The sequence below is a fragment of the Parasteatoda tepidariorum genome, chromosome 3 (genome assembly GCF_043381705.1).
Source record: "Parasteatoda tepidariorum isolate YZ-2023 chromosome 3, CAS_Ptep_4.0, whole genome shotgun sequence".
NCBI classification, from domain to species: domain Eukaryota; kingdom Metazoa; phylum Arthropoda; class Arachnida; order Araneae; family Theridiidae; genus Parasteatoda; species Parasteatoda tepidariorum.
In genome coordinates this window covers 90,494,852-90,514,714 of record NC_092206.1, presented here as the reverse complement: position 1 = coordinate 90,514,714, position 19,863 = coordinate 90,494,852, and the positions used below count along the sequence as shown (strand labels likewise).

Here is a 19,863-nt window from a genome sequence, read left to right as displayed (position 1 = left end):
TGGAAACAAGAAACAGCACATTTCAAAGAGGGGAGCTTCTCTTTCCTCCGATTTTCTTTCTCCCTCGGACTCGAGCCAAAACCTGTCTTAAATATTGACCTAACACACCTACTTAAAATTGTTAAACTTTGTAACCATAGTCACAGCCACTGTGCTAGATAAATAGAGAGGGGAGTTATTTCCATAGACAGACTGTAATCTATCTTGCATACATATTAATTGTAATATGCAATAAATTAAAATAATCTTGCAATAAATTAACTCTTTTATCGTTGTAGGAAAACGATATCTTTCAATCTATCTTAAAGACCGTACACATCGGCATCTATGGCATAAAAAGCAATTATTCATAGATATCAGAATTTTATAATAATTTCTCAATATTTTCTCATATTCATTGTTAATATTTCTCATATTCATTAAATATTTCTTATAACTTCTTTCAGTCTTACTAAAAAGTTCTCCATATTTCATGCATATAATAAAACGAATTTATCATTATTTCTTCTATTAATGGATAAATGATTTTTCAAATTTATTGGTTATAATTTTTCAAGATATTGCACAATCGTTTGAAATATTATTCTTTGTATTCATTTGCAAAAATATTTATATTATTTATTGCTGCATTCAAATTTATTTTGAATATTTTTATATTCATTGAAAAGAATATTTTTCATATCATTTGGTTCTCGGTTTCATAAAACACTTACTATAATAATGAAAAAAAAAAATCCCATGAGTAAAAATTGACATATAGTAATAAATTATTAACATGACATATATTAATCAAAAATGTCTCATAATTCCGTACTTTCATGGGTATTGATTATAACTCTTAATATTTTCTTTTATTTACTAAGAATTTCTTACATTTATTTATAAGAATTTCTCATATTTATTGTAAAGACTCTTGTTTATTTGTAAGAATATTTCTTGAGTAGGTTCTCTTATTCTAAAAATGTCTCTTAAATTATTTTGTTGTTTATTCTAACCAGTCTAACCACTAGGCAAGACCATCACCATGAGTTTGTATACGTTCAGAAAATCCAATACGAGAAGGTCTCAAATCCTCCCTCACAAATCCCAGGGAGATGGTGTGGTGGATTCCAGATTAATTCTTCTTGACACTTTAAGAGCTCACTTGATAGTCTTGACCATGGTGTACTAATATATGAGCGCCTAGGTCTTCACAATGCAACAACGAAACCCGTCACTTTTTTCGTTCAAAGGTATGTATTGTTGTTGTTGACTGCTGATGGATTGATAGTCCTAAATTTTCATCAAAAATTAGTTGATGAAATCGGTAGCCGGCTTTTCGCAAATTAGTTAATTTTCTAAGTAATCTGAGCAGTCTACTAATAAAATAAGGTGCCGAAGTTTTAATGTCTTGGGTTGATCTTCTGGTTGTTTTTCTTCATGATTGCATAAAGTTAACAAGAATGCACTTTTTGTCATGATGATTAGTTTTTACCACGCAAAAACTCCAAACTGAAGATAACCTTTATTTTTATTAAAGTTGCATAGCAACCTGATAGCACCCATGTTCAAAGCAGAAAGAGATAATGAATAATCGCCGTTTATCTGAAGGTTATCTTTTTGTTTAATTTATAGATTTTCCACTTAAATAGCTCATTGACGGCCAGCAGCGAAGACGCTTATATAGAATCTTGGCTTTAAATTATTTGTTGTAAAATTCATACGATTCTTCTATCTTTTTCATCCTCATGTGTTTAGGAATTAGTGTTTAATATGAGTACAAAGATGCGTAAAAATTACGGGATCTCTTTGAACAACTATAAGTGGTATTTAAGTTGGACTATTCCTAAGAACGAGTTCATTAAAGAATCAGAATGCGGTGTGTTTGTCCAAGAATCGCCAAACCACGAAGAAGTTCCGTGGAATTTGGCGCGGATATTCAATTTCTTCTGTTATCCGAACGGCGAGAGCAAAACATCAGAAGGCTACGTTTCTCTGATGCTTCAAGAAAAGACAACAATGTTTCAGTATTGCATTCTAAACGTTACTTTCAGTTTGGTAGATGTCGATGGAAACCTGCGATTCCCACAATCCTTTGCGAAATATTACGGAGAAACTTTTCTGAGACCGCATAAAGCCAGCCCTAAGCCATTTGGCCTAAGCAGGTACATAAAAAGAAGTTCGTTGTTATCTTCAGATGTTGCCGACTTGGAAATGCTGCACGTGCAGTGTGATATTCATTTCTATAAGGAAGAAACTCTAAAGTTTGTTCGAAAAGTACCCTATATGCTGAGGTATCCTAAATGTACACTTTACAGAACAAGCGACATTACAGAAAAAGCGGGGACTTTATTTATTTTAACTAATGAACATCCCCTATGGGCATTTCTTAGTGACAATTCCCCTTACTTCCGAAAATTGTTAGTTGAAAATAGAGTTACGCAAATAGATTCGTTTTATAGAGATGATTATAGGGCTCTAAACACGATAAATAAGTGTATCTTAAACAGAGAGGACCCTAAAATTTTTGACATAGATCAGGCTTTCGCCCTCTACAAGTTTGCTGACATGGTTTTGATTCCACAATTCAAACAGAACAGCGGTGATTTTCTTAGAGAACATATGAGGGATAATATTGCATGCATTGCAATTGTGTTGGCTGATATGCACAGCGATCCGTCATTGAAAGATTTTGCAATTCAGTATACCTTGAGCCATTGGCAAGATGTGATAGCAACCACGGAATGGGGAATATTTCTAAAGCAGCGGCCTGATCTGGTTGCAGAAATAAAAGAATACAATTCGGCAGAAGAAAATAACTTTTACGAAAAGTTTAAGAAAGAAGATGTCAAAATGGCTACTCGGAAAAATCCACACCATTTAGATCAATATCAGTTTTACCAGTGACTAAATCCTTTCGTATTACTTTACAACTTCTCATCTGTAACTTTTGCAAAACAAAATTCCGAATTTAAGCATCACATTATGAGTGGATTTGCATACATACGAATACTGATGTTTGCTGACGTAAAGCAACAACTTGAAAATATACTAGGGTTAAGATGAAACTTAGAATTTATTTATGAAATAAACAGTGTAACATCGCATGAGTATTTGATGATGTAACGCAATAATTGGATGAATCGTATTAGTGTTAAGAAGAAACAAACAAATTTGTTTATGAAATGAACCAGTAGTATTGCATTATACAAGTGTACTTTCTGTGTGTGTACAATTTAATGCATATTATTAGTGTTACGAAGAAATCGACATTTTGTTTATGGAATGAATAATTAGAGTAATACACGAGTACTTGCTGCATTACCACAATTTAATACATATTAATAGCGTTAAGAAGAAAATGACGTTTTGTTTATTAAGCGAATAAGTACTGCATTATACACGAGTAGCTGTTGTTGTTTCACAACAGATTTATGATTAACCATTTCGATGAACGAATAATGAAAACTTACAACAAAATATTTAACAACTTCAATGGGCCATTGTTACGGATTTATCACTTACCACATTAAGCCACAGAATAATATTAAAATACTGGTAAGAATTTGTATTTAGTATCTATCCTTGTTTCTAATTCTTTTCTTGAAAAATGATTCAATTATTTCTCAAGTTCTTTTCATATTTCTATTTTTGGTATTTTCGCTTGCATTAAAAATAGGTGCTCTATGCTTATTTTAAACTTGAATTTTAGCTTATAAAAGTATTTTAATGAATTATATAAGTCATCAGGAAATCAAATTTCATAAGAAACTTGTTTTGTGGATTCCAATCAAAACACGTTAAAAAGTACGTTTGCTTTAAATTTATAATAATAGTTAAGGAGTACCAAAAAAGACATTATATTTCTAATTACAAGAATTATTTAAAAGAAACTTTGTGCTATATTTAAAATTAACAATGGTCTTTTTAACTCTCTACAAGACGCTTTTTTCTGTAATGTTAAAAAAAATTTGGGATGAAGATCGATTTAAAAACGAAAATTCATTTATCTTGTTACCTAAAATTCATTTAATTTTTTAAGACATTTTTAGGTGGGATTTTCAAAATTTTGCACACTGTTTTGTAAACTCGAAACTCCTGTGCTTATAAAGAACCGAATATATAAATTCTGTGTTTAAATTGAATGAGAAATGATTAAACCCTTTATAAAGCCGTGGTAAGCATACTTACCACTAATTCAATTAAAAGTCGATAGGAAGCTACTTATAATTTTTGTGGCTATTTGCTAATAATTTTAGCAAGCACAAAAAGATGCAGAACTTCGTGTTCATAAAAGCGGGTAACAAACAACAAAGTTTGAGTTAAGTAGGAAGGTCAATGCAGGAAAGCTATCTTCTCTATTTAACCCTTTGCAGTCCGCTTTAATGCATACCTTTCATACCTATACAACTTGGTAATTATCAGCAACTTTTTCCGTACTTTCCGAAAATATTATTCCTAGTGGTAGCTAAGATTACATATCACTTTAAAGTAGATTTTTAAAAAAAAATTGTTTACTACAACATGTCAACCATCAAAAGCTGCCAAACTTTCTATGTTTTTTGTAAAAATTTATTCTAGTGGTAGCTAAGTTAATGTTTTAATGAATTATTTTTATTCATTTAAACGTATTTTCTACGCCACTATATGTACATGATTTAAAAGTTCATATGCAACGTCACTTTGTTCCAGCACTTCAGACTGATTGTAAGATAAGTATTCTTGCTTCTAATTTGTGCTAGTTAGTTGAAATTTGCCTAAGTAAGTTTTGCTCTTTATGTATTTATTGTGGAATATAGTTAAGCGACGTTTGATTCTGGGTGGGACCAGAGTTTCATGGCCTCACCTACTGATTTATCACAAAATGGTCCTGTAGAGGACCAGCAAAATACGATTTCACCTCTTATCTCCGAGAGTCCTATGGACGCGGTAGCTATTATTGAGGATTCAAATGCCAATTTAAACGCCGCTGTTAAAGAGGGATGTACCCCTTCCAAAAATATTTTGGATATAAGCTATCCTAACACCGGCAAAGCGTATAAAAAGAAAAAGCGGAAAAATCGCCTCAAAAATACAGTTCAATCAACGGANTACTTGATTATACACGAGTACTTGCTGCATTACCGCAGTTTAAAATATATTATTAGCGTTAAGAAGAAATTGACGTTTTGTTTATTAAGTGAATAAGTACTGCATTATACACGAGTATCTGTTGTTGTTTAACAACAGATTTATGATTAGCCATTTCGATGAAGAAATAATTAAAATCCTACACCGAAAGATTTAACAACTTCAAGGGGCCATTGTTATGGATTTATTACTTACCACATTAAGACATAAAATAATATTAAAATACAGGTAAGAATTTGTATTTAATGTCTATGCTTGTTTCTAATTCTTTTCTTGAAAAATGATTCAATTATTTCTCAAGTTCTTTTCATAAGTTCATTTTTGGTATTTTCGTTGGCATTAAAAATAGGGGCTCTATGCTTGTTTTAAACTTGAATTTTAGCTTCTAAAAGTATTTTAAAGAATTATATAAATCATCAGGAAATCAAATTTCATAAGAAATTTGTTGTATGGATTCCAATCAATACACGTTAAAAAGTACGTTTGCTTCAAATTTATAATAATAGTTAAGGAGTACCAAAAAAAGTCATTGTATTTCTAATTAAAAGAATTACTTAAAAGAAACTTTGTGCTATATTTAAAATTAACAATGGACTTTTTAACTCTCTACAAGATGCTTTTTTCTGTAATGTTAAAAAATTTTTGGGATGAGGATCGATTTAAAAACATAAATTCATTTATCTTGTTATTCATTATCTTCTAAAATTCATTTAATTTTTTAAGACATTTTTAGGTGGGATTTTCAAAATTGTGCACACTGTTTTGTAAACTCGGAATTCCTGTGCTTATAAATAACCGAATTTATAAATTCTGTGTTTATAACTTTAAAAAAAATTGAATGAGAAATGATTTAACCCTTTATAAAGTCGTGGTAAGTATACTTACCACTAATTCAATTTTTAAAAATCGATAGGAAACTACTGATAATTTTAGCAAGCACAAAACGATGCAGGACTTCGTTTTCATAAAAGTGGGTATCAAGCAACAAACGTTTGCGTGGGGTCAAATAGGAAGTTCATGACAGGAAAGCTATTTTCTCTATTTAACCCTTTGCAGTTCGCTCTGATGCATACCCTTCATACCTATACAACTTGGTGGCTATCAGCAGCTTTTTCCGTACTTTCAGAAAATATTATTCCTAGTGGCAGCTAAGATTACATATTTTACTTTAAATTAGATTTTTAAAAAATATTGTTTACCAGAACATGTTTAAGGCTGACAAACTTTCAACGCTTTTTGTAAAAATTTATTCTAGTGGTAGCTAAGTTAAATTGTAAATTATTTGTGAATAATTACAACTGAATTTCCAAAGTTAGCATTCAGTGAACATTATGTAACAGTTAACACTCGATTACGTATCACGTTGAAACTTCATCAAATGAATGAACATTTCCGAAGTTGATATTCATTGATAGTTTTCAATTATGTGGCATTTAACAATTTATTAACGAAAGAAGTTAAAATCTAATCTATTTATGTATCTCGTTGAATTTCTATCAATTAATTGAATATTTTCGACTCGAACTGTTTTAATAAACATTTCGATTCATCGGCAGTTTGGATTTATTCATGAATCACATTCAAGTTCTCGGAAACTTAAAGAGAATATTTAACTATTGGTAAGATATTTTTATTTTGCTCTGTTTGATACAAATTCTTTTTTTCTTCTTCTTTTTTTGAATCAGGAATTTAAAACTCATTTGTTTTGTAATAAATTTTTTCCAAAACTTATTTGAATAAATTTTGGAATTCCTTTTATGAGTGCAATGAAATATTTTTCCTTTTTTTCTTAAGGCTTTCCTGTCCAAATTTATTTTTAAAAAAAATTCTCTGAAATCGATGGAAAAGTAAAAAGTGGTAGCAAGCAACAGGCTCCCAAAGTACGTCTGGAGGCACCCTGGAACTTTGAGCTGGTCATGGAATTTGTTTGTTCCAACGCATCGTTTATTCAAACCCGAAGACTAACAGCAATTACTTTATTTATATCTAGAAATTATATTTATGCAAAATGTAAAGCCCTAAACTGTAGAATCTATCTCTGTATATATAATTGCTACAGTGATGGGTCATATGTTTAGAGTTATAAAAAACGGTGACTAACATAAAAGCAAAGTTCAGTAAAAAAAATTAAAACTAGCAAATTTTTCTTACTCATTTTTTTCACTTTATCATTAAAAATAACTGAATTTAGAAATCGAATATTAAAAAAATTTTATGCTAAAACTTTTTCTTTTTAGTTCTCAATTCAACTCTGCTGTTAGAATATTCTTGATGCTGGTCGCTTGAATCTACAAGAACCTTTTCACATTCATTTGATATAGAAAGCATCTTTACGAAAGATTTACATTCAATCTATGTAGATATCTTTTTCTGTCAGATAAAAATTTATCATTAATAAATATGCACTCCATGTAATTATAGATATCGATATAATTAATATGTAAGGATAACTGCTTCTAACTGAAATGGACATTTTGTAGTTTCAGAAAATAATTTTTCCAGCAATAGTAAAGTAATGAATTGATGTTTTAAAAAATTAGAATTAAAAAACCCGCAAAAATTTAAACGGATACATAAAAAGTCCAATGAAATAATGGTCGCATTCTTAGATTCTATTAAAAGTATTCTTAAAAATTTCTGCTTTAATTCACTATCACTAGGGAAAATAATGCACCAAAACCTCGAATGTTCTTAAGGTATGTAATAAGGGTTAAAAGCATGATTGCCTGAGAGGTTTAACCACATATGTTTGAATTATTTATTTGTCGTAGAGAGTAAAAGCATTTCTGGAACAGACCGTTGTGGGCCGGGGGGATAGAGGTCAAGGCTCCACAGTTTCGTGACTAAGGGCATGATTGTGGCAATGTGGTTATCATTGCGCACAACTCACCTCTACTTCTCTGGTAACATGCTGGGTGAGCTTCAAATCGCCAATGGGAATCGAACTCCAGTTCTTTACAATGACAGTTCAGTGCCTTAACTACTGAGCCATCGTGGCTTCGTAGTTGGTAAAGATATATTTTGTTTTATTCTTGTTTTTATCTATTTTGAATCTTCAAAAACAAAGATTTACACATTAAAACATAACTATTGCTCACATTAAACATTTTTTTCCTCAACGACCGCCCAGATCTGTGTCGGAAAAAGAAACAGTCTTGTAAATATGACGCCTGGACGATAACCCGTTAAATAACCTCTTCCAAAGAAAAGAAAAAATTATAATTCAATGTCTTCAGAGATTATAAAATAAAAGCGTGGCGACATGAATGAATGAATGTAATTCACCTGTTGAAAAAAAAAAGGATGAGGCTGAAAATAATGATGACCTGTATCACAAACATTGGATGTCCTAATTTGAGGAAACTTTCTTTTCGGGAGAGTGATTTTGTAACCACCCTCAGGAGGTGGCAGCAGATAGTGATCTTATTTTTGGCCCACATTTTCGAACGATTCCTCTTAGGGTGAAAGTGAACGGCCATGAACTTTTAAAGAGAGACGACAACGCCTGTCGGTGAGTAGGAGGAAAAATGGTCGCCACTCAATTTGCATATTTCATTATTTAAAAATCACCCTAACATTCATGGGCAACTTGTTAATAACAGCTTCAACAATCAGGTTTGTGAATGTCGACGGAATAAGCGCCCACGTATATAATTTCGATTTTTTTTTCTCAATAATATTTTCGAATTAGATAGGACAATTTTTATATTTAATTCTCTCAGCAGTAAGTTAAACAATATTTCAATAATATTTTGGAATTAGACAGGACAATTTTTACACTTAATTCTCTCAGCAGTAAGCTAAACAATATTTCAATAATATTTTGGAATTAGACAGGACAATTTTTACATATAATTCTCTCTGCAGTGAACTAAACACAAAGCAACTTTCCACCAATTGTAATTGAAAGAGAAAAAAAAAGATTCCGATAATTTTTTTAAAGCAACTTTATTCTAAATTATTAAATCAAAAATAAAACCTACTTGATTAAAAATAATTCCCGAATGCATATGTCGTATTTGTTTTTTCAACAATATTTTGGAATTAGCGAAGATGTCCAAATCAGTTTAAAATTTTTACACTTAATTCTCTCAGCTGTAAGCGAAACACAAAACAACGTTCCACCAATCGTAATTTTTAAAAAAAAAATATTGGGAGAATTTTTAAAACAACGTCATGTGTTACCGGATTAAAATTTAAGAACTTGATTCGCTTCATAAATATGCAAATTAGAAATAACAGTCGACATGTTTCAGGCGTGTTATAAAACAGACTCCCATTTTCAAGACTTGCAAGACGATGAGATGAAATAAAAGTGATATTAAATATAAAACGTAACGTTACCAGTTTTTTTCTGTCTCGACTACTGTCGTTTTTCCAATTTTGTTTCTCACCTTTATTTTCTCGTTAACAACTTTACGTTTTATATTTAAAACCACTTCTGTTTCAACTCTTCCCACAAATTCAGGGCCTGGCGTTAAAAAAAAAATAATAAATAAATAAAAAACATAAGTAACTTAATTTTTTAACCCTTGAAACTAGGGATGAACAAGTAAAAAAAAACTAATGGGTAAACAAGTAAATCGTGTCGAACATAATATATAAATAATCTAAGTATCTTCATTACATCGTAATGCGATTTTTTTTAATAAGCACTAAAATAGCAGCTAAGGCTGAATAATTTCCATTAATTTTTATTATTATTTTTTTATAGAACTACAAGTTGAGCCCCTTTGCCGCACGTGCATCATATACAATTATCATTTATTGTATAAATGAAATCTTTTCTAGCAAAGCTCAATTTGGTAAATGTCAAAGATGCCAAGGATTTTTAAAAATGGGTAGAAACTGTTTTTTTTATTTATTTACTCTATTTAATTTTAAAATCGTTAATACCGACTTACATTGTAAATTATTCATATTTAAAAAAAAAAAAAACTTTCTTTACATTCACTACTNCGATATCGGACAAGTGAAAAAACAGTTGCTTAAACGATCCGGCAACGACATTGTCGTTCACACATTTGTCGTCCGATTTTGTCGGTATCGTGTCGTGTAATGAAAAAGCGTCCTAAGAAAGACTAAACTGAAAGAAATCTTCAAAAAAAAAATAGATAATTTAAATAGATTTTTGCTTTTTATTAGTCACCACTTTACATTTCTAAACACCCGCAGCAACCTTAAAATTATTATAACAAATTGTTTAATTCATATTGGGTAAATTATAACAAATTACTAAATAATACGTAAATTATAACATAAATAAATATAAATAACTTTTTGAAGTTGTTTTTTTAACTCACGTGAATCTATGAATAAGGGAAATCAATGAAAAATAAAAATGGAAACTTAAATAGGGAAATAAGTTGCAACTGAAAAATAAATAGGGAAAGAAGTTGCAATTTTCTAAGCATCTGGAATAATAGACTTAGATAAAACTTACGAGGCAAGTAACTTATATACTCCATTGTTTAATTTTTTTTTTCTACAAAATTACTTAGACCTTGCATTTCTTCTAAGAACGATGATATATATTTCTGCTTAGTATATTATTGACCAAACATAAACAGTTGAACCACGCAAAGTCAATGAATTCTGAAAATGTGACATGTCTAATTTTTTCAGCAAACAAGCGCAACCCAGATATTGCACAAAAATACACATTCCTGCTTTTCTGTAAGTGCCCATCGGCGGCTTCGATCAACACACTCGCCAAAACAAACACATCGAACATCCTTTCACCAAATAAACAAAGCCAAAGCTTATTGAAATAAGTGACATCCAGAGGAAAGTATTCTCTCTCGCCATCAATTATACACACTCAAACTAATCTTAGAAAAGGAAATGATGTTTAACTTCCAACTTGACATCTCCTTGCGATTTAAGGTTGCTTTATCATGCATTGCATCTTAATAATCATAAAGTAGTTAAATCTATTAGTAACACATCAATAGTTAAATAAATAAATAATTTTTAGTGCGATGAAGTTTTTATTAACATTGCATTTTTGATCGTCTATTGAATTTATATTATTAGGAATACAAATTAGTTCGGTCCGTTTTTAAAAGATGGCTCCGGCTGCTATGAATGTTTCATAGTGACAGCTGGTTTCAGAGAGGTTAGACATCCGTCAATAATATTCAGTTTATATCGCTTTAAATTTCATGCAAAAACCCTGTTTTTTACTTTGTTGAATATGTCAAATTTTGTGGTAATTATGCAGCATTTGCGGGAGATTTTATGTTTCTGCTTTAATTGGAGCAAAAGTGTAGCTGAAGCGCATCGAATGCTTGTAGAAGTTTATGGTGGCAATGCTCCAACTGACAAATCATCTAGGGACTGGTTTGGACGTTTCAAGAATGGTAGTGAATGGTGTTGTATGCTATGAGCTGATACAACCTGGCGATTTCATTACGGGCGATCGGTATAGGCTACAACTGATTCGTTTGAGCCGTGCATTACGAGAAAAACGGCCGGAATATGAGCAAAGACATGACAAAGTTATGCTTCTGCATGATAACGGTCGGCCTGATGTCGCAAAAGTCGTAAAAAATATTTGGAAACGCTCAAGTGGGATATTTTACTGCACCCGCTGTATTCATCGGACATTTTTCTTTCTGATTACTGGTTGTTCAGACGAATGCAGAACGATTTGGCAGGTCACCGGTTCACTTCTTTCGCAGAAATCGAAAATAGACTGCTAACTTGGATCGCCTCAAAAGACGAGACATTTTTTCGAGATGGAATTCGAAAATTGTGTGGGGAAAAATAATAGCCAGCGATGGACAATACTTTGATTAATCTATTCATCCATTTTGTTCTGAAATAAATGCATTTTTGACCACAAAACAAAATTAGACCGAACTAATTTGTACTCCCAATAATAAAATAGTTAATTTAGTGGGGTTTCTTCTTTTAGGTACCACTTTATTTTAGAAAAGTCACAGTTTCATATGGTCACAGATATATTCTTAGGTACCTAGTAACAGCCACCCCATTGACTGCTGAACTCAAACTGTTTTTTATTTTAACTTTTGTAAAATTTCATGATGTAAGGGATATGGGCCTTCTGCGCGGCCCAGGTGCCCAATTTTTGTAAATAAAGTCTTAGATAGCTATCACGATATCAATAGCATATACATAACCTCATTTTCACCATAGCTCAAGTGATACCTCATACTTTTACATTATAGTCTTATCACCCTACTGCATATAACTATAGAGTCAGAACCTCAATGATTCACATGAATACTTCATTTGCATTCCACCACCTCATGGAAACACCACAAAGATCAAGTTAAAGATGAATGGGAAAAGGTGTCTAGATGTTTAATACAGTACAGTTAGACACCTATCAATTTACTTCATGGCCATCAGGCCAATACTCACTTACGCATGCCCAGCTATTACCACCTTAACTTCCAGTCTCAAAAATAAACTCTCTGTGACGGAAGAGAAAATTCTTAGAAAAATGCTGGGTGCAGCTAGATGCATCAGCTTCAACATTATAAGAAACGATTTAAAGATAGAGGATATAAACATCGTCATGAACAAACAAAATGCTAAATTTTATGAAAACTTATTCGATTGCACTGCAAGTCATTTCACCTAAACATTGATCTTAAAGATGACAACACTAAATATAGCCCCGTTCTTCCTGAGGTGATACAGGCGTAGCCCTTTCCCCCAAACTATCACTCCATTAATTTAATCCCAAATAAACACTCGCGGTTTAAGACACGACAATTCATCGGCACCGCGGTATGCGAGCAACCCAAATGGGTAGCAGTCGTAGAGACGATGCTTAAGTGTGATGAGCCACCCAGAAACGAGTGGTATTACCATGATGCCTGGGTCGTCACTATAACAGAGTCACAGACAAGATAGTTGCTGGACTGTCTATCTCTTGTATAACCTTTCCTTTGTCGTTGACAAATTTTTGTCAATCTCGTCTAAATATGTAAATAGTTGCATATATTTTTTCTATTTTATTACACCTGAGTAAATGTTAATATTATTCTGACCCCTGTAAATATTATTGAATTCTAATCTGGTTTAATTTCCCATCGATTTCATCATGTGTTCAACCAACTGGTTTCATTACTTTACTATTTTATGCTTGACACCCCCTCTTCCCCAATTCTACTCCCACTTCACTCATTCCCCCATTATATGTCCCAAAAATCCGAGGAATCAGTTAATGCCACTTCGCGGCAGGTTCTTCTTGTGATTTTGTTTCAAAATGGTATCATTGTTAACATTTTGGAGGGTAACCTAATATTGGACGTTGTGCAGCCAGAAGAATCCAATATAAAAAACTTAACAAAGAGAAAAATAATTTACTTGTGTGACTATTTTTATGAGGAATATTTCGTGCATTACAACACAAATTATTAAAGCTACTGTTATCATTATGATACAGTAAAAACCATATGGGCAGTTTTGAAAGAAGAAAAAAAATTATTAAAAAGGAGATCAAGTTCATGCAATCCCTTTTATTACCTTATTCACAAATAACTTTACGAATGCATTACTTTTAAAACCAATCAATCCGGTTCGCAAACTCAATGAGGCGCAAGATAAGGTCAAGAACCTGAAACCATTAGAATAATGAACCGTGTTTTAAAACCATAAAGACTGACAGATAAATAAAAAAAGAGAGAAGGAAATTCAAGAGTATGAAAACAATGAGAAGATACGGATTTCTTTTATTTTTTTTATTATTGCAGCCGTCAATAAACCTGTGATGACCAGAATTCGGTCAGGGTGTCCATTTTTTCTTTCCAGGAAATATCGGCGGTTAGTTTTCATTGTTTATTGTCATGATTTTTGATGAAAAGCGCTATTTTCTTCCGATATAGCCTAGTTTTTGCATTTTGAGGTAAATTTGATAGACATCAAGCATAGGGGGGAAAGCACAACAAACGAAATAAAACTGAAAGCTCTCATTTACATTCTAAGAGCGTTGCATTCAGAAAGAATAGAGGAAAAAATGCGTGTCAATGTCTCTTTATCTTTTCAAACATATATTTTACTTTGATTTAAAGTACAGAATAAAAAATCTTAAACTGAATATGAAAAAGTACTAAAGAGGAAAGAGATACTTCTATCTTTGTCACACTTAAAACGAAAAACCTAGGGCACATCACACGCGAAAGACGTGGAGGTAATTTTCGATGGGTGAACGAGCTTTATTACGAAAGTCATGAGCCCCACGTCTTTTGTTTTTAATGTGACAAAAATGAATTATTTTTTTCTTCTTTAGTCTCCTTACATAAAAAACATGATATTTATAATAATAACAATTTACTGTTATTAAAAAGAGAAAACTGTTATTCAAATAAAATAAAGAGTTTTAAAATTGTGTTATATAAAGTGAACTAATAGCAAAAATTAATTCAATTTTTGTCACAGTTGAAATGAAAATATCTGGCACATCGCATGCGAAAAGTTTATGGAAAAAAAAATAATTTTTTTCGTTGATAATTTTTTTTTGTGAATAAAACGTAATGTTTATAAATAATGTTCTTTTATTATTTTCTTTTTTTAATATTTTGTATCTGTTAATTTGATGACAATAAGTGGTCATGATTTCAATTAGTGATGCTTGTGACATTAAGGAAACACTTGTAAATTGTATTGTCATCAAGTTGAGAACCCTAACTAAAATTTGATCATTCTAGATAGACGATAAGAGATCCAATTATATTTGATGGATGATATTTTTTTTACCGATAATATGACGATAAAATATACTTATAGCAATCAAAACACGATTTAAACACATATTAGTTAAAATTGGAGTGTTCAAAAAAGTTAGAAAATGATTGGAATTGTGATTAAGGATTGATTTTTCGTGGCGATAATATCGCAAGAAAATCTGTTTATAGCGGTTAGGAAACGATACAAATTTGCATTTTTATCAAGCACAGAGCTTTAATCGTGATATCAATGTTTAAGCTGGCCGGAAAATGGGTCAAAATTTTGACTACAAGACTTCCATAACACACAGAAAACAGAATTAGTAGAAAATGTAGAAACTGTCATTTGAATGATCAATAGTTAGTGCTTAAATAATATTTTATCAAATGTAGCCAATTTTAAAAAAAAATATTCCTTATGAAATTTTGAAGAAAAAAATAGAAATTTGTTTTTATTTACATATTTTACCAAAACACATACACATTTGTGGGCATTCTAAAGAGTGTAAGTTAAAACCAGGGTTTGATGATTGGGTATTCGAAAATGTTCAAGACAGAACTAACTGTTTGAAGTTGTCCAAAAATGTATGAAGGTGTCCAAGATTTTAAAAAATAATGAAATCTCCATGTTTACCATAGAACACTTATTTTAATAGATATCCGACTACTTTTTGGTAAAATCTAATTTTGAAAATTAAATAAATAAAACTTAAAAGATTTCCTGCAATAAAATTAAAAGTTTTATTAAGACATTTCGCATTTCTTTATATAGATAAATGAAGTATGATGGGCTTCAAACATTATAAACCACATTTTTAAATTATTCTTTATACCATTTTTAGATGTGTTTTTCGAATAAACTTTTGAATAAACATGATATAAATTTTTTTTTGCGAATAATATGTTATTTGTATAAACTGTTGGTAATTTGTAATAGTCATTCATGATTGTTAGAACAATTTTTTCATCCATCTTTTACCAGCGTAATTTATGCTTATTATGGAAGCAAAATTTCAATATGGAGAAAAACCACAGTTTTGTGAAAAATGAAAAATGTTAGACCCTGTCGTTAAATAAAGACAAAAAAAAACGCTTTTTTTGCAAACAATATGTTATTTTCATAAATGCTGGGAGTATGTAGAAATTATTAATGACTATTAAGTCAAGTTTAGCGGATAGTTAGACGTATCCTCTAATGACAAGTGAATTCTGAAAACGGCGCAAACAAATTACAAATTCAACCAATTTCGCTCAGACTTTAGATAATATTAAATTACGTATCTTGTTCGGATACAAACTTTCTATTTCTAACAATTTAAAATATTTCAGGTATAAAAATAGCTTCGATTATTAAATGAAATTATAAATAAGAGTAAAAGTATTTTTTGATGCAATTATCTTTGGATAAAAAGTTAATTCGATTCTCTTCGCTCAAAGTTTTGCCAATAAATAGCATGTGCGCAAAAATTCAAGAAAAAAAAAATTTGTAACCCTCACCTACAATTTTGAGAAGTCTCGTGCAGATTGCGTCAATCTCTATATCTTTGTGGTCCAACATAAATTATCCACCGAAAAAAAGAAGAATTATTTTTATTTGGAGCAATTCCATTAACTGATACATCTGCATTTAATATACCTTAAGAAGCTTATCAAATAATGAAGAACGCATAGTAATACTCAAAACCGAGATCATAAAATTAAAGGTTAATAGTAACGTTTTTTAGTTTACGCACAGCAAAAAAAAATTTTAAAAAATAATAAATAAAAACCAGATAAATAAACATCTGAAATACCGCTTCATATCGTTCTTCGAAATATAAAAACAGCATTCTGATACTTTTGTTTGTTTATTTATTTTCTATATTCATACATGACTAAAGAGTTGCGCAAAACAACTCTCAATTAAAAGATCTTTGCGCAACGATAACTCCTTCCTCGAGTTTCTAAAAATAAATCTTAATCTATCATCTTTCCTAATAGTAACGAATGTTTTTTTATTTTTTCTTAACTTCCTACGTTACGATATCTCTTATTTGATTGACGAAAGTCTGTTTCATTGAGGAGGAAACGTAAACAATGGATTTATCTAGAATAGAATTCGGGAAGATACGTAAGAGTTACATAAAAATAGTTTCTCGGAAATGATGCAATAAAAAATTTGAAACTACGTTTTGCAAGTAGACTAAAAGAAAGAAAACATTTTTATCTTTGTCGACTCATTAACACGTTCAATGCCATGGGGGTCACCGGTGACCGGCACTGAGTTTGTTCGTAGGCGCCACGGGGGCCACTGATGAAGCCAGGAGTATCAGAAACACATAATTCGAGTAAATTTTTAATGCTTTTAATTTTTTTAAATATTATTAACGTTACTAAAATGACTTGAAGAAATTAATGCAATATAGAATTAACAAAAATCATTTTGGCCAGACGGGTGAGCCATGTAAAATTAGCGTGGCATTCAACGAGTTACCGAAAAACAAAGGGCGCTTAACTTTCGAAAAGTGTAAAAATTCGGTGAAGGGTAATGATGTGAGTTTAATGTGGCCAACGTTTTTCGTCAAGTCTAACGAAAATTTAATTATTTTCACCTATTTAGTCAATTTGATAAAACATCGTTCTTGAAATTTTTATTTCGTTTTATTATTTTCTTCTTTTTGGTTTTATTTCCAATAGTTTATGTCGAAGAGTCGTCAAAATTTTTAAGGATAATAAAATGGCGATAAATACTGCTTACACTATTTTGTAAATAATTGTAACTTCTAATTGGCATCAGATGAGAGCTCCAGCTGTAGTTGAAATTTGGCCAATCAAAAAATGGTCGAAATTACGATTAACGTTGAATTCTATTTGACGATAAAACGATGATATAAAATCTGTTTGAAACGGTTCTAAAACTATTGAGACTTCTATCTGTTTTAACTTTGAGCTCCGGTTTTATTTCGAATACTTTAATTAATCGTAATTCGGATGGGCAATAATTTCTGCTTGTATCAGTTTGGAAACCATTGAAACTTGTATTCTCTTTTGTCTCAAAATTGAAATTTGAGCACTAAGTTACAGTTGTAGTTGGTCGGATATTCCGTACTTTTTCTAGTTGTAGTTAGTGGATTTACGTTCAAAGAAAAATCTCTTTCCTTGCTTTTTCCTAATTCTCTTTCTTTCCAGAAAACTAAATATCTGCTTTGTTTTCATTATTCAAGTGTTGGTGGGTCTTGATAATGAACAGCTTGTTTTGAGAGCTTGAAACATTTTTATTTTCGATTCGTGGTTTTGCATTTTTATTTTTGAAGTTTTTTCCTTTGGCAAATATAATTTTTCACTTTAGTTTCTTGAGATTATTCATTCTATATGCTGTTTCTCTGCCAAAACTTATGTATTCCTAGTGTAAATAATTTAAAGTTAATGAAATAATTAAAGATTGGTTCAAATCTTAGCGGCCCATAGAGAAAATGCGTCCTCTTGCTTTTCGACTTTAACCCGTAAGAACTCTGACGTACGTTTTCTTTCTTTTCTTTTTTTTTTTTCATTTTATAATACTTTAACTATTCTTTTTGTGTTACTTTCGAAATACTAGTTTCTGCGTTGTTGGGAACATGAATGTTTTTTTTTCCTGCTTCATGTAGAAAAAAACATCAATGGAAGCAAATCTACCTGTAGCTGGGTAACAAAATTTTGTTGCTCGCATACTACTAATTATTGCAGAACAATGAAGACCATTTCCTTATTAAAATATATTTTACTTCACAGCTCTTCGTTTCATGTTACTGTTCGTTTGATGGGATACCTGCAAGTGACGTAGTGTGGGTATCTCGATTCTGATTGGTTGTTGAAACAAGGTATTTGTTTACGTTAGCAACTGTTCTTTCCATTCTTTTTCAAGAAAGCCTAGTTTCTCAAGTATCAATACTCACAAGTGAGGCATTCTATTTTCTTTCACTAAGATTTCAATTCTTTCACTATATATTTCTTACTTAACACAAAGACAGGCACGAAGCCATGCAGAGCAAAAACAAACTAATTATGCACCGAAGTTGCGCGAGGTACACAAAACAAAAATACATCACGGTTACAATAAAATACACAAACAAATAATAAATCTAAGTTAAGTAAAAGGCATAGACCAGAAAGAATTATATTTCAACCAATTCTATGTGTGATTCAACGTTGTGTATAATTAACTTCACGTTAATTAATATTCTAACTCATGAGGAGAAACTTAGCTCGACTTTAACGCGCTGTTTTGCTTATAAACGATTAGCTGGAGCCATAGGTCATATGCGTGGGTATCCGTCATCTTCTTTTTGAAGTGCAAGTACCCAATCATTGAAGGGTAGTGTCATTTATTATTAAATTTTGTTTTATACTGCAAAATAAAATTTGTAAAAAAAAAAAAAAAAAAAATAAAAAAAANAAAAAAAAAAAAAAAAAAAAAAAAAAAAAAAAAAAAAAAAACTCTTATGATTCAGAGATTACTTTTGAAAAAAAGTACAGAAACTATTTAGAACATTGTCTCAAACTTTTAAAAGTTCAAGCTGTTCAATTCAGAATTTTTTTTAAAGGTTACCAAACATGATTCACTGTAAAAGTATGAAAAGTTTGTTTTAAATGTTTTCAACGCATGAGCACTTAAGCTAGTCATATATTTCCCCATTTCTAACGATGTTTTTTCCAATCAAATTTTAAAATGGCACTTTGTTATTGTTTAAAAAACTTTGTTTAATTTTATTGAGAGGTTTTTCAATTATAGTAAAACATTACGTGATTGAAAAATCGTTGTTTTTTTTTAAAAATATGTGATCACATTTTTCTGAATATTTAAGTAGAATATACGAAAATGTATGCAATTATTGCATATAATAATCAAAACAAACAATATAAGTTATAAACTGATTGCCATAATTCCAGCATAAGGTGTTTAAAAACACTCTTTTTCGTTTCTAATTTATTACTGGTCCCTTAAATCTGAAAAAGCGTTTAACTTAATCGATAACTATGATGAGCAATCGCATGAACTAAATCGATTATATATATATATATATATATATATATA

At 30.8% G+C, this 19,863-nt stretch overlaps 2 protein-coding genes across 2 annotated transcripts in view; one reads left to right on the top strand and one right to left on the bottom strand.

The window, feature by feature from the left end:
* The window catches only part of LOC107452714 (uncharacterized), a 63,453-nt gene that overhangs the window by 36,718 nt on the left and 6,872 nt on the right, over positions 1-19,863 (bottom strand). The window lies entirely within an intron of this gene.
* Positions 1,621-7,521, top strand: LOC139425182 (TD and POZ domain-containing protein 4-like). Its single transcript, XM_071178976.1, has 2 exons — positions 1,621-3,537; positions 7,347-7,521. The coding sequence occupies exon 1, from the start codon at positions 1,753-1,755 to the stop codon at positions 2,884-2,886; it is 1,134 nt and encodes a 377-aa protein (XP_071035077.1). The 5' UTR covers positions 1,621-1,752; the 3' UTR covers positions 2,887-3,537; positions 7,347-7,521.

Excerpts from the sequence above, each read along its gene's own strand:
- LOC139425182 (XM_071178976.1), top strand. The coding sequence starts at position 1,753 with ATGAGTACAAAGATGCGTAAAAATTACGGGATCTCTTTGAACAACTAT.